General features: G+C 39.2%; 2 protein-coding genes across 3 annotated transcripts; both read right to left on the bottom strand.

The window, feature by feature from the left end:
• Positions 1 to 229: 229 nt before the first annotated feature.
• Positions 230 to 4,399, bottom strand: LOC114819275 (metal tolerance protein C2). 2 transcript variants are annotated; one of them, XR_003768473.2, is made up of 10 exons: positions 3,731 to 4,299; positions 3,528 to 3,636; positions 3,386 to 3,425; positions 2,840 to 2,916; positions 2,107 to 2,195; positions 1,363 to 1,432; positions 1,053 to 1,086; positions 820 to 970; positions 639 to 728; positions 230 to 547 (listed from the first exon to the last, which is right to left on the bottom strand). XR_003768473.2 is itself a non-coding variant. In XM_029092828.2 (10 exons), the coding sequence occupies exons 1-10, from the start codon at positions 4,146 to 4,148 to the stop codon at positions 446 to 448; spliced, it is 1,185 nt and encodes a 394-aa protein (XP_028948661.2). In that variant the 5' UTR covers positions 4,149 to 4,399; the 3' UTR covers positions 230 to 445. The 2 variants fall into 2 exon arrangements, 1 of the variants encoding a protein (XP_028948661.2); XM_029092828.2 differs by having other exon boundaries at positions 1,053 to 1,091; positions 3,731 to 4,399.
• A 2,465-nt stretch (positions 4,400 to 6,864) lies between these two features.
• Positions 6,865 to 7,920, bottom strand: LOC139191120 (uncharacterized). Its single transcript, XM_070811671.1, has 2 exons — positions 7,709 to 7,920; positions 6,865 to 7,450 (listed from the first exon to the last, which is right to left on the bottom strand). Exons 1-2 carry the CDS (start codon positions 7,918 to 7,920, stop codon positions 6,865 to 6,867), a joined length of 798 nt encoding a protein of 265 aa, XP_070667772.1.
• Between the last annotated feature and the right edge of the window lie 8,332 nt (positions 7,921 to 16,252).

Below are 16,252 nucleotides of genomic sequence, written 5' to 3'. Positions count from 1 at the left end.
ACAGAGAAGTCTGGGAGTTTATCTTGAGTGTTGATTCTTTCCAAGTGTAAAAATCAAAAATCAAAAACAACTCTCAAAAGTCAAAAAGTAAGAAGGGTATATATGAAAGATTCAATAGTAGGATACCAACTAAGTATTAAAAAAAATAAAAAATAAAAAAGGTGTGAAAAAAGTAGTTAAAGGTGTGTGAATATCAGACAACAAAATGCAAATGAATGAAACACGAACGGAATCGTAAACCTCTGCCATCGCCGCAACTACATTTCCTGAATAAAAGAGAAGAATATTTGATTACAATGACACGGATCCGATTAAATTCCTCTCTTCCATCGGAAATTTGGTTTCAAAAGAAAAAAGTTGGGACAAATCGACATCTCAGACTTGAATCCAATACTATCTTCACCCAACTACCAAACAATGCAGAAACCAACCCGAAAAAAAATTCTCAGACATTGTCAGCTTGCACTGTCAAGTCCTGTATTCCCAAATCATGGTACAAACCGTGCACATATTGAAGAATGGGGCGATCGTCTATTCCTTTCTTTACCTGTTAGCATCATCGACTAAAATCAGACCCGTAAAGGTAGGATATCCTTATCGAAAATTGACCTACAGAAGTTATTTACAATAATTGTTACCTGTACTGAAATCGACCCAACAACATGACCAGGAACCAATTCCCAAAACCGTGCTTGTGAAACTTCAGATACATCTTCACGGGCAGTAATCTGACAAAAACATAATGTCAAAACAAACATCAATAACTCAATTGCTAATAAAACATTAGGATTGAGCCATGCTGCAGCAAATATACACCACCTGTCGCCAGCATTTGCTCAATGCTGAAGGTGGAACGTTTGGTGGTGCCATTTGGAGTAGAATACCACCACTCGCTCTAAATAATGGCATTACAAGCATAAAAACTGCAGCTGAAACTAATCCGAAACACAAAACCTCTGCATTCTGAACCCTACATAGTTGAAAATAGATCCCAAATCAAGGCAAACAAAAGAGAAGAAAAATAGACAGAAAATCAAGCATTATTTACTCACCCAATAGATAGAAACCAGGATGCCAATATCACCCCTGCACTGGGAAACAAATTTCCATATACCAGCTTCAGATAAAAGTTCACATGATAAATATATAGCTACATAGGGTCTCGCCCGACTTATATTGGCAATCTGGAACAGAACTTCTAATCAGAATAAACTGATTAAAGGTCTAGATTCAGTGTCTGGCAGTACAATCTTCGTATGCTGCCAGACGGACTGGCAAGACAATATTTATGTTGTCACATGTATTCAAAAAGGTAATTAGTGTGCTAAACAAAAAAAGATAACAAGGGGGAGGATGTTGTACCTGCGAATTGAATCTGCAAGAACATGCAGGCAAACTGAGTGATTGTTCATATCTTCTGCATTTCTATAAACTGCATGACATACGTGCACCATATAAAACAAAAGTAAAGGAAGGAAACCAAAAAATATCATTCCCAATGCTCATACTCAAAAGTAAATCCCTTAAAAGGGAAATGAGTCATTCATACAGAGTGCACATATTAATCATATCCCACACATTTACCAATAGCATCCATTTTTGTTTTGTGATGACGTGAAGGCACAAAATTAGGATGTACAAAGATCATAAAGGCTAAACCAAACACTGATGGATACACCAATACCAGTGGTCTCCAGAAAATACGACCAACATACCATGAAGGTAATATATGTGTAAGGAAAGTAACCGCACCATTCTGATGTGTCATGGAAAACTTTATTTTCCAACTGTTACGCCAAAATCTTTCTACTACTCTTGTATTATTGCAATTATTTAGGTTGGGCCAAAAACAAGGGTGATTTTTGTGGCTTTTGATGCCAAGTTTTAACTAAGTTGCGCCAAGGTATATGTTAAGTCCACTATCCTGAACTTTCAAAAGAATGCAAAAGAACAGTGACAATCTTTCTAACTAGACTAACCAAGGCAATCTTTTTAGGTGAGTTGGGGCAAGTCTCAGAAACAAATACCATGGTGAATTTCATAGATGGTCAAGACAATCGCAAATGGTTCTCAATGTCAAAACATAACATACAGCTGAAAACTTACCAAGATTTACACGAGCATAATTTCTGAAGAACCAAACACCAATAAGGTTCACCAGTAGATTTGTCACAGCCGAAACAATCAAGTAATGCCTACAACCAGATAATTGGCAGACAACAAAATCCATCAGAATAAAAACTATAACCACAAAAGGAGGAACCAAAAACTTTCTACCACAGTAGTTTGCCTAATGATGAATAGACCAGTGGAAATCCTGCCCAAATTCATTAGATAAATACATAAGTATGAACGGAGTACCAAATCGTGAGATCACATTAAAATAAAATCATTGTCTGATACCCTTGTCAGACAGCGCAGTTTAAGTCCGAGATACTTATTAAATATGTGAACCTACGAAACATTTGGTAAAGAGACAGCAGATCTTTATACTGTGCCACAAGACAATATTAGAACTATACTTCAATGTTATACCGAACTTAACTTTCTCAGAATTAGTCTTCAATAGTAATTTCTTAGCAAGTCAGTGAACCACGCAAGGATATTTTTAATAGACCACAAAGACAACCATCTGAAGACGCATGAAATAATATAAACATATATAGAATGTTTTGGAACAACAGTGAAAGCAAATGAAATAGTGAGATCCCAGAAGCAAAAAGTGTATATACCAAAATATAAAATATGGTGAAGAGTAAAGTTCCGTTGACAAAATCACTGGAAAAGGACCTTGAATTGTCAAATGTCAGATTATTTGTAGTTTGCATAACCAACTTACTTGTGTTCAGATTCATCCTGTATGAATGCGTGAAGTGCTTCGACAGCCAATGAGAATGACATAAACAAAAGAAACAGCTGTCTACATGTGCAGCAGAATCAAAACAAAGTCCATGTATTAGCCGAGAGGAAATATGAAAGAAACAAATCCAATAGCTATGATCAAACAAAAAGAAAAGCGACGGCAATCTCATCCAATGCAACAAGTTGAGATACATAAAAGATGTAACAAAAGTGAAAACATATATAGACATCAAGTTTACATCTAAAAGTGGCTATGGAAACAACCTAGTCAAATAAAACATAATGGCACTTGGATTGCAAGTTCCCAAGAAAATGTAAAATGAGAATCGACATAAATTTGATTTTTTAACTATATGGACTGTTCTCAAATCAATGCCATGTCCATTGTAAGACACAAATAATTTCCACAGGACACCAAAAGTAAAAGAATCAAAGTGTCTCAAAATACGCAAAGCTTCCTAATTTATTAGGAAAGCCGAAAGCGGGTAAAATTGCCATAATATGGGAAATGTGAAATACTTACAGCATTGGTAAAAGCAGACAAAACTTCAAGCCTTTTATACCTGATTAAACGAATAAAAAGAAGTCATTACATACACATTATTCTCAATCCAAATTATGCCCAAAGACATTAATACTCCAGCTCATCTTACTAACAATCTTACCCATAAGTGTAAATTCCATCCGGTTTCTTTCGAGAAGCCGCCATAGCGAACAATGAAAACGTTAACAAGCCACAACCAAAACTTAAATGAAAGGAATCCGACACTAAACCTGAAAACGAACCAAAATAACAATTCAACCAAAATTCGAGCAATAACATCGCAAATTTCATATAAATTTAGGCAATTAATGGCGACTTACGAACCTATACGTCCTGTGAAGAGTCCAATAAATAACTCCGCTGTCGAATACGCTACATTAAGCGAAATCAATAAGAACAACCTCTTCATATACCGGTTTCCGGACCTCAAGATCCGAAACACCGATTCGAAAAGCACCAAAACCGACAATTTCTCGGCCGAAACGCTCCGGTCCCCGAAAAGCTCGTCGCTTTCCTCCGTCAAATACGCCCCCGGCGGAACGTCGATGCTCGACACGCTCCGGAAGAGAAACGGCGTGGCCTCGGAGTCGTCGAAATTGATGGAGACAGGCGTGTGCGGTGGTTCGCGGTACTGCTGGAACGAGGCTTGGCGGGAAAACGCCAATCTCCGATCGGTGGCGCCGAGTCCGAAATCCGCGCTCCATGGATTCTGGGTGGCTTTGAAGGAATTGGATTTGTCCATGAAGAATGATCGGGAGTCTGATTGGATTGAATGGTTACGGTTTAGATTGAAAGGATCGAAGTCGGAGATTCATACTCATTCGGAAACCCTAATTTCCAATTAGGGGCAGGGGAAGACTGAAGGTCAAGCAAGAGCAGCTCCAGCGGGAGCAATTGCTCAATGGACAGGCCTCAGCACAGGGCCTGATTGCCGAGGGAGGAAGTCCAGCGTCGGCTGGCGAGGGAGCCCGAGCAGGCCAAAGCGCCAGGCCCGTGGATTCGTGCCGGCCCGAGTACTTGAGGTTAGACCTGTAAACGGATCGGGTTTATTGGGTTTGAATCGGGTTGAACCCGATCTTTTAAGTTAACGGGTCATCCGAACCCGACCCGTTAAGCCAACAGGTCACCCGTTTCATCCGTTAGCAATTATTTTATTTTTTTTGCATAAAGTTTATTTTTTATTATTAAAACTTTACTAAAATTATTAAAATATCATCAACTAACGGGTGCTAACGGGTATTAACGGGTCCTAACGGGTGTTAACGGGGTTGACCCAAAGTGAACCCATTATTTAACGGGTTATTAACGGATTCACCCGTTAGCGACCTGACCCGTTAAGCATCCACTCAAACACAAATATTAACGGGTTTGGTCGGGTCAGGTTAACGGGTTGGGTCCAAAATGCCAGGCCTACTTGAGGTGAGTCCGACGTCAGCTGATGTCAGACGCCTGTTTTATTTTATTTTTCTGCCAGGCGTGTGGCGTTCAAGCGCGAGTGGGTGTGCGTCAGGGGATAGAAAGTCAGAAAAAAGGGTCCTGCAGCACACTAATTTTTTGTTACCATTGGGGAGCCATGTGGCTTCCCCACACCCTTTGAATTTCAACGGCTACAAATTGTGGACCGTTGGATTTCCAACGGTAATAAAAATTTAAAAACCTTATTTAATATCAGCTGTTGGATCTGAGATCAACGGTACACGTTATTCGACTTTAAAAATAAATAAATAAAGAAAAAACAGTTAAAAAATCATAAATGTTACCGTTGTGCCACGTGGCACAATCTGGAGTGTTGGAATTCAAATTTGTTTAAATCCAATGGTATAGATTAATTAGGTGAATAAAAAAAATTATTAAAAATCCAAAAAAAAAAATTGAAAAATTAAAAAAAAAATGATTTTACTTTTCTATAAATACCTTCTCATTGTCTTCTACCTTACACAACAATTTCATATTTTCTCAACTACTTTCAACCACATTCCTATCTTTCTCTCAAAGTTTCAATCCAATTTTTTTCCAACAAAATGACTACTGATGCAAGTACGAATTGGACGCTTTTTGAAGATGTTGCATTGTGTACTAGCTGGGTTGAAGTTACTCATAATCCGATTACGAGTAATGAGATGCAGTTGCGAGAAATGTAGAGTCTTATTCATACCAGTTTTCTTGAGAAAATTGGGGGGAAAAGAACCAAATAATCGATATCCAGTCGTTGGAAATTATTTAGCCAATCGTTTAGTACGTGGAGAGACACTTTGAAACAAGCTAGTGGTAATCTTCGAAGTGGGGAAAATTTAACGGATCATGTAACAATATATTATTTATTTGTTTGTTTGTTTGTTTGTATTATTTATTTGTTAGCTACTTTGATTATAATTATTTGTTTGTATTATTTATTTGTTACCTACTTTCATTATAATTATTTCTTCTCCCGCATTGTGTAGTAACGTCAAGTACAAGCTTGGTATAATGCTAAAACCAAAAGCAAAAACAAATCATTCACCCAGTGGGTATGTTGGAATATTGTCAAAATTGTCCTAAATTCAGAGTTGTGCATGTCAGTCCAGAAGTTTTCATGAACAGCACCCCTTTACACTCTACACCCGATCATTCAATCGGTAGGCATGTTCATGAAGATGACGCAGAAGAAGTGCCCAAAACACCCCCTGAACAAGTGTCGGGCTCGACCCGTTTTCCAATTAGGCCTCAAGGTAAGAAGGCTTCAAAGAGAAAATGAAGTGCTTCCAAGAATGATTATGCAAAGTATATGGAAGAACTTGCTCGCAAGGTGAATTGAGTTTGGCCTGGGAAATGGCGAAATTTGAGGCTGATAAGGCTATAGATGAGGCAAAAGCTGCAGCTGTTGAAAGAGCATTTCTAGCTAATGAAAGAGAAAGATAGCTACTTAGGCAAGAAAGGGAACATGTTAAAGAAGAATGAATGGCTCAACGAGATCGTGACATTATGAACACGCCTTTAGAAGGGAAATCTCCAAATTCTAAACATTTTTGGAAGTCGGAGAAAGCGGATGTGGTTCGAATGAGGCATGCAAGAGAAGCGAGAGCAAGAGGAGATGGTCCTAGCATGACAAGAGAAGATCATCCTAGCACCACAAGAAAAGATCATCCTAACACCACAAATTGGTTAAGTGATGATGAATAGAGTACTTTGGGTTGTAATTTATTATTTACTAAATGGAGTATTTTATGTTGTTTCCAATTTATTGAATTTAGTACTTTATTTAAAGTGAGATTAAATTTATTTAATTTGGTAATTTATTTATATTATGAGAATCTTTATTCTAATGACATAAACACACCAAATAAAATTATATAAACATACCAAATAAAAAAAAACTCAATTGAACTAAAAAAAACACACCAAATAAATTAAATAAACACACCAAATAAAAACAAACACACTACATGAACTTAAGTATCTTGAGCTTGTTTCAATTGTCACTAGTGCTTTATCAAGTCAATTTGTCGAGCATTATGCATATATGGCCCTTGAAGTGCAGTATATCGTTGAACGAGTCTTTCATTGTAACGTCCATCCATTTCTAATGGCTCATGTTGCACGAGTTCTTCGATGGCGTCATGAGAACAATATATTTGTGTTTTGAAATTGTTCATCGTGTCTGGCTCATATTCATCAACGGCATCATAATCGTACTCATCTTCCATAATCATGTTGTGAAAAATGATGCACGTCATCATGATGGATCGAAACGACTCTACATCAAACATTCTGGCAGCACCCTTGACAATCGCCCATCGAGCTTGAATGATACCAAAACAACGCTCCACATACTTCCTGCACCCCTCTTGACAGCTTGCAAAGTGTTTTTCCTTTGCACTTTTAGGACGTGGCACTGTTTTGACAAACGTTGACCACGTTGGGTAAATGCAGTCTGCTAGGTAGTATGGTCTGTTGTACTTACGTCTGTTGACCAAGTACGTGACTTTTGGTGCCTTTCCTTGTAGGACATCGTTGAACACTGGGGATTGGGTAAGGACATTGAGGTCATTTTGAGCTCCAGGAATCCTGAAAAATGCGTGCCAAATCCATGTATCAAAAGATGACACCGCCTCCAAAATGATACTTTTTGCTCTTTTTCTATCCCCATAAGCGTCTTGCTATGCACTTGGACAATTTTTCCAAGTCCAGTGCATACAGTCGATGCTTTCAATCATCCCATGAAAACCTCGCATCTCGCCCTTCTTCAGAAGTCATTGCAAGTCCATATGAGTAAGTTTTCAGAGGTACTATGCAGTGTATATAGATTCGATTGCTCCGCAAAACCTCATAAGGGACTCAAGAATGATTGATTTCCCCATCTTCACTATCTTATCCACTTGGTCTGCAGATGTTCCATATGCAAGCATCCGCAATGCAGTAGTAATTTTTTGCTCAGGAATGAGACCCATAGCACCAAAAGCATCTTTCTTTTGCACAAAGTAAAAATCATGGTAGCAAACATCAATCATGATTTTGTTGAACAAATGTCGTTCCATTCTAAAACGACGTCTAAACTACATATCAAGGAATGCACTACTACGGATAAAATAATCATCCAAGAGATATGTACCTCGTCGTTGCCTGCTTCTATCAAGGTTTGCGGAACGGTTGGGCCTGCAGATCTGACCCACAGCTTAGATGACTCGACAAGAATGTGAGGCTCTGCCCATTATTGCTTTATCATCTCTCCTTCTACGCTCCTCATCATCTTCCATCTCATTTTAGGCCACCTAAAGATTGAACATTCCTTCTGATTGGTTAAACAATTCTTCCTCTTACTGATCGATTTCCCACATCATCCTTGAAGAAGAAGACATTGTAAGGAGAAAGCAGAAACTATGAATAATGATACAAATTTTGATTTTGGTGAAGAAGGAAGTGAAAACTATGAATAATGATAGAGATCTTGAGAAAATTGGTGTGAAATTTCAGAGAATGGATGGTGGATTATATGGAGGATTCATAAAGGATTAGGTTGTAGATAGTGCCACGTGGCATGCCATCATTCATTAAAAATCTGATCGAAATTTATCCTCAAAGATTATGAAAAGGTAACGACACGTGGCACAATGGCATTTGATAAAAATCTTATCGAAATCCATCACCAATAATTATCTTTTTTTTATATAATGACACGTGGCGCAATGAAAACGATTTAAAATCTGATTGAAATCTATCCTCAAAGATTTTGAAAAGGTAACGACATGTAGCACGACGACATTGGATAAAAATCTTATCGAAATCCATCACCAATAATTGTTTTTTTGGATAATGACACGTGGTGCAACGAGAACGATTAAAAAATTTATCCGAAATTACAAATAAAATTATTTTGTATTATTTAAAAAAAACTAATATTTTATTGTCTATTGTCAGGGCTATTCAAGTGCAACGGTGGAGATGCAAAAGGCAGTTACTGTTCATTGGGTGGATTAAATAGTGAATAGATTAGGGGGAGGTTTCCTAAGGTGGAGTTGCTCTAAAGCGACCTTTAGGTTGAAGAAGTCGACTTGTTCAAAGTATGTGGGGTCCGGGTTTTTATGGAATTTGTCTGACGTCTGATATGTGATCAACGGTCTATGTGAGAGAATCATATGGTCTTGGTTGTGATTTTTGATTAAATATGGAACACCAAATTTTTTAAATTAAATTTGCAAATCAAATGATGTAGTTGTTAATTATTAGATTATTATTTAAGTGTTGATTAACATGCTTATTTCCTATTGGTAAATTTTTAGTTGTGACGAGAACAAGAACGGTACATTACGTGTTTCTATGCAAGTGGTGGAAAATTTTAATTTTTAAGTTATTAACCTTTTAACAGACATAACCCACCATTTATATAGGGACACGTTGTGTACCACCTCGTGTGACGGTCACATTGAAAAATCTCTCCTATTGATAACTCATTATTTGATTTGCAAATTTGGTTTCCCGTAGCATTATCCTTAAATTTGTGGTTTGACTTCTAGAACTATTTGTGAACTTCAACTTGTTTATTTGTTTAGCATTGGATAATAACTTAGGTTTGTTTGGCAGTGGATAATAAGGTTGTTGATTTGTTTAGTAATGGATAATAACTTACGTTGATGTTGAACTTTTCTAATATGTCCAGAATACGGGACACTTAAAAAAAAATTCACCACTTACATAATCATATTTAAAATTACTATGTGTTTTGAGCACAAGAAAAATATCACACATTGTTGGGAATCTACTTACTGTTTGGGTTAAAACTTGAACTTTGGGCTCAAAAGGGGGTTAATCCAAAAGCAGATCCAAAAGAAAGGGAACTGGAGCCCAGCGGAATCCCAGAAGAAGGAAGAAGCCACGTTCCCGATTAAGTGCAGCTCACTTAAGCTACTTAATCACCTACCTAGAGATCAAGTGGTGTAGACTAGCCAGCTAATCATCCCAAAAGTACTTTCTAATGGTAGTACAAGTAAAAAGCTGATGAGTCACTACCCTTCAGCTGCATTCGGGCAAGAATAATGCTGCAGACAGCCAAGCCAAATCGTCTATAAAAGGAGAAGGAGAAATCAGGATTATTAACACTCAATCAAACAAACAAATACACAAACTCTGCTCAAGCCAGATTTGCATACGAAGCTGTAGTCAGCACCAAGCCTTCATCCCTTTCAGGATCAACCTTTACCAAAAAAGCCTTTGTAAAAGCTCTGCTACCCTGTCTAAATCTTATCGTAGTATCTATTTCCTCCTGTAAACTCATCCTCCAATCTCCCCTTCTAGCATTCAAACCCTTTGTAAATCACAAAGAGAGGAAGTTGCAAGACGATCAGCCTTGTCCGACAAGGCGAAAACCTTGCCCGACCTTCTTTGTTTTGTCTTTTTATCTAGTAATATGATGTATACTTCCATCTGTATCCAAGTTATTTCTAGCAAGTTTGTGATTAAAAGACTTCTAAGTTCTAACCCTTCGGGCATACAAGATTGATCAATTAAAAGTCCTTGGTCTCAAGGCATAAAAAAAGAACTTTATGTGGACTTAACCCATCCACGACAGTCCTTGATAAACAAGAAGTCCGAAGTTACTTGGGGTGCAAGTAATAAACCTATTTCTCAGTTTTACTTATATTATATTATGATTGTCATAGAACGCTTGAGTATAGAATTAACTCTGATGGGAAGCCTCAAGGCCTATATCTAAGGCCCTACAAAGGCACCTATCTGAGTTCATTCTGCTCTTCGGGCTCGGGCGATTAAGGGATAACAGTTGTAATACTTCTGCAACAATGAAACAACCACTATATGTTCGAGTACTTGGTTAGTTTTGATGGGAAGCCTCAAGGCCTACACCTAAGGCCCGACAAAGGCACATTTCATAGCTAACTCGGTCTCTCGGGCATATACAATGAAAACTAAACACCTGTTTTACATCTGTCATGCTAAAGATGGCAGTGGCACGCCTGAACACCTAAAGTTAGTTTTGATTATGAGCCTCAAGGCCTACACCTAAGGCCCCACAAAGGCACCTTTCAGAATTAACTACGTCTTTCTCTTACAGCCCGCCAATAAGCAAAAGTCTGACAGACAAAATCAACAAGCGCTAACCTCTCGATGAGTTGTGTGCTCGTCGGCCAGGAAACGTCCCCATCGAAAATTCCTCCAGACGAACATAGTTTTGGCACGCCCGGTGGGATTTCATTTCAATCTTGTATGTCAAAGAAGAGAAGCCATAAAACTTTCAGAAATAGTACAAAGTACGAATCATCTCAACCTTTGCTAAAGATGACAGATCAACTAGGAAATTCTTCTTCTCCATCAGGACAGGTGGTCCTGGAAAGCCCGACTTCATCTGGAAGGTTTGAAGGAAAAGGAACTAATGAAGAACTGCAGGCTACTATGATACAAGTGTTGAAAAGCATGGAAAGAATTTCTTTGGAAACCAAATGAGAAGTAAGTAGACTTTATACCTTAACAGGAAATCTACAGAGGATATTAGATCTGGAGTTCTCTACCCCAAAAGGTGCTTAAGGAAGTGTGATGAGTCAAGCTACCTCCGGAAGTGAACCAGTTATTCCCCTATTTCCGTTATTTAAAGAAGAAAATGATAGGGGAAAGAAAAAGGAAGTTCTTGAAGGAAGTCAACCCATGATTGAACCGGTTCTAGAGAAAGAATTCCCTAGCTTCCCATTATTATCATTTAATAATAGGAAGCAGAGTGAACAAAGACCAAAGTATAGGATGCCCATAATGATTGGAGAATCCAGTGGAAAAGAAAGCTTCGCAACTTCAGATAAGCATCCTCCTTATAGGCCACCCCCGTTGGCTAATAAGGGAGGAGGATGAGTCAACTGGAGAAAGCCCGAATCAAATAAGGAAGCAGGTGCGGGCACTGACTGAAGCCCAAAGAATGAGTCTGCTTTTATCTTCCATGATAATACAGTTACTCAGCAACTGGGGGAGGAGTTAGCTGAATTAAGGAGGACGGTGGCTCATAATGCTCAACCACGAGCTCGTCCAGTATTCAGGGTTACTTATCAAAAACCTTATCCTGAATACATTGATGAGCAAAACCCATTTCCTCTCAACTTCAAAATGCCTGCATTCCCAACATTCACAGGAGAATATGGCAGTGTATCCTCCAAAGATCACATTTTCAAATTCTCCAATCATTGTGTGGCATATGAAGACAACCCGAACTACATGTTGAGGTTGTTTGGAAATTCATTGGCGGGGCTAGCATCTCAATGGTACTCTCTATTGCCCCCTAATTCTATTGTCAACTGAGGGCAGATAGAGATAGCCTTCCATGAACAATTTTACAGAATAGAGCTAGAAATGACTATCAATGACCTGGTTGCAATCAAACAATACGACCATGAGTCCACAGAGGATTTTATGATGAGGTTTAGAAAGCAAAGAATGAGATACCAATTCCCTGTTAACCAAGCTCAGCTTATATCAATTGCTCAAAGGGCTTTGAGATTACCTTTGAGGAAAAGGTTCTATGATACTAATTCAACGAGTTACAGGAGTTGGTAATCGCCGCCACCAAGTATGAAAGGTTGCTGCTGGAAGAACGGCAAGTGAAGCATACTTCCAAAGGTCCTCCCTTTTACAAAAACAAAGTCGCAATTCATCGTGTGGAGGTGGAAGAAGTAAGGCCAAAGCATGAAGATGGCCATGATAGAGAGGAAATTGATGTTTGTGCTGCTGAAATGACCACGTCTTTCAAACCATTGACAGTGAAAGGGTTGGTTCAACCCATCAAATACCAGAAAATCGTAATGAATGATGGAGGGTTCGTCCTTATGAAACCTCCCAAGTACCAGAGTTATTCATTTGATTTGGCCAAAGCACCTTAGATCTATGAAGAGCTGGTGCGGGCAAGAGTAATTTTGCCCAACAGTACTAAGAAGATGCCTAAACCAGAAGAGCTAAGGGGAAAGAAACATTGCAAGTTGCACTATACCTTCAACCATTCTATAGCTAAGTGTGTCCAGTTCAGAGATTGGATACAAGACCTTATAGTGAAGGGAAAGTTGTTGCTTGACAAACCCCAAGCCAGTATGATGGTTGATACAAACCCTTTCCCGGAAGCCCCTATCAACGCGATCAACCTGATTTAGGGATCATCATTTGTTGCCCCAACACCCCCATAATAATAATAATAATAATCGCACCAGAAGAGGGACCAAGTGATCATGATCAGGTCCTGAAATTGGTATTAGTAGGGGAAACAGAAAAGAAAATAAAGAGAGGGCAGATAGTTGCCCGAATATATAAATATGGGGTTTTTCAAACAATTCCATGAGTGGGGCAAGCAGAGGAAAAATACATGTTCATTCTGATAAAAAGAAGGGTTACAAGTGATCCTAGTCTAACAGATTTAAATCTTCACTCAGAGTAATTATTCGGGAATGATAAGTCTGCATGATTGCAAAAATTCTACTAGGTTTGGCCAGAACAATGTTGCTATTAACAAGTTGAGACCTAGTGTGCCCTAGCTCTAAGTTTGACTTCTTCACTTCTTCAATTTGATGTTTAAGGGTGCTAAGAAGAGTTGTTTGCTCAACTTTCAAATCAACGAGTTGTTCTTCTAGCTTTTGGATTTCAGAAGTTACCACTCCAATCCTTTCTTTTGTCAGCAAGCCCTTATCCATCAAGTGTTCAACCTGAGCAAAAGTACTTGATTCTTTCTCCTTGAAGCATCTTACACGATTGGCTTGTCTCTCAGCTCTCTGATGTTGATCCTTGAGAGCCTTCAAGTTCTCAAAAAAAAAAAAGATGAAGGAATCATGTTGGGTTTTGGATAGCTGGCTGGCTTTGAAAAGTTATATCTTAACTTTTTCTATGTCATGAAGAGCCTTAAGGCTGAACGAAGCTGAGAAGTCCTTCCTCACCCATTCTTGGAAAGCTTGGCGTTGCTCTTGAAAGCTCGAAGGTTCAGAAGAACGCTTTGAAGATTTCAGCCTTGTCTCAAGTTGCCCGAATTCTTCAAAAAGTTCGGGCAAGTCAGTAGTTGTCGGAAAAGAAGGGGGAGGGGTTCGTACTCCAGTTTCTTCTGATGGAGTAGTGACCACTAATGAGGCCAGAACTCCAGCTTCGGTCCCGGTCTTCTCAATTCCAGGAAGGGAAATCCCTATACCTCCAGAAGTTGAAGGCGGCCGGGGGAATTCCGTCTTACGTACCAAACGTGAGGGAGATTTGCCCGAAGCCTCTCCTAGAGCCTGCTGCAAGAACCAAAGAAAAACAGGTTAAGGTAAGAAAGACAGTTTAAGATAAAGGCTTTGGGAAGAAGAAATATACTTGAATGGGTCCTGGGGTTTTAAAGGGAAGAGTATCAGTTCCTGTTGAAGGAGGAGAATCACTACCACTAGCAGGGGAAGAAAAAACTGTGCCCGAACCTTCACCAATGCCTTAAGAGCATCCAGGGATTGCAGCAATTGTTCGTAAACAGTTTATGAGAAGAAAACAGAAAAAGAAGATGCCTCCATACCTGAATATAAGGAGAAGAAGGAGGTTCATCGGTAGTAGCTATCGGGCAAGGAAGCACCTGCAAGATAGCTACCCTTGGGGTTACAGGAATCTCAGGGGTTATAGGTTCTTCAAGTGTCACCATTGATGGTCGTTGTGATTCATGTATTGGAGATGGTTGGAGAAAAGATAAATAGAAATTTACTATAGGCACAGTATATAGAAGTTTAATGTCAGGATAACTGCTCACCAAACTGTTGTCCTTATCCACAAAATGCAACATGACTCATGTTGCTGGATTAAATTGAGAAGCTGGAGTTGCCTCCAGGGCAGAAGGAGAAATATAAGACTTTGGAGGTGAACCTTGGCTATGCAAGGGGGCAAATACCCTAACCTGGATAAAAGAAAGGAAGAGAAAGTTTGGTCATCTGTTCGAAAAGACTATAAAGTTATTCAAGATTCAAGAATGAGGGAAATGCACTCTTAAAGGATTAGCCCGAGGAGGAGAGACACTTATTTTTCGGGCAAATGATAAAGAGGCCTCGGGCGGAAGAATCTTTTCTTCCCTTACGGCCTAAATCAAGCAATCATGGTCAAAGTACAAGCAAATACCTCAAGCTCCATGAGGGTGACATTCTGCATATCTTCAGCTTTTTGATGCATTTCAACTCCCAGTGGATCCTCCCTGAATGCAGTAATTGGTTTCTTGGAAGCCTGAGGCTCTGATTTCAAAGAAAACAGGGACAATTAGATAAAGAAGAAGGGTGGTAGTCTGATAAAGGAAAGCAAAAAACTTACTTGAAGGCTTTTGCTTCTTTATGCCTGCCTTAGAAACTGGAACCGACGAGGCTGAAGACTTGGAAGCCTGGATAGTCCTTGATATCTTACTCTTTCTGGTAGGGATTGGCCGTTTAAGTTTGGGTGGTGATGCAGGTTCAAATTCTGAGGTCTCGACCACAACTACTTTTCTCCGCTTAGGCACTCTGATGTTTGCCTCGGGTGCGTTTTCAGCTTCTGAATCTCCAAAAGATTCTGAAACATCTCCACCTTCTCTAGTTTCTCATCTTTGAGCCTCTACTGCGGCTCCATGAAGAACTGTTGCATCAGCTGAATCATCATCTGATTCAATGGATGCTAATTCAACATCTACTTGAGCTGCAGGATCAAGAAAAATGAGACTTAAATAACTTTGAAGAAAGGCAGAATCGAGTCAGAAAGAGGAATACCTATCAAGAGTAACCGATTTTTCTGCTAAATCATTTCCTTCCAATTTTCAAGTTCGCTCGAACTTGGGTATGATTTGAGGGAAAGTTGGCTAAAAAGACAGTCGTGAGTTTCTAGCAAATCTCCTCCATATTTCTTAGTCCATTTGGCTTCCCACCAGGTGGAGAAAAGTGAAGTACATTCAAAGTTAAGAACTATAGACTTTCGGGCAGCCTGATTCATAACTTCAAGACTTCGTCGGGCCGCTCGAAATGTCACTTCTAAAGGGGATAGTGACCGAAAGGAAGTGTCACAGTGAACAAAATCAAAGAAAGGGATGGGAATGGCTTGCCTAAAGCCTAATTGCCTACTACAAAAATTAGGGTGATATACTTCCAACCCACAATCATAACGGTTGCCATGAACTCCCCAGGCTATGTCTCTTGGTTGAATACAACTGATAAATTTCTCCCTGCAAAATGAGGTGGCATCATCCCCGGGGGCGTCTTGGAAGGCTTGGTCCGATAACCAAGGATATCTCCTCAAAACTGAAGCGCCCCACTCCAAGTATGATTGGGTTCTACAAACTTTGAAGAAATAGAAACATGCGAAAGTAGAGTGATCTGTAGGAGTGGCTTCAGCTAATATTCGGGCAGGGACAACACCTTTTGGGAATTCTAAGTT

The sequence above is a fragment of the Malus domestica genome, chromosome 14, assembly GCF_042453785.1.
Source record: "Malus domestica chromosome 14, GDT2T_hap1".
Lineage (NCBI taxonomy): Eukaryota > Viridiplantae > Streptophyta > Magnoliopsida > Rosales > Rosaceae > Malus > Malus domestica.
The sequence above is the reverse complement of the archived record's forward strand: the minus strand, read 5'-3'. Positions and strand labels throughout refer to the sequence as shown.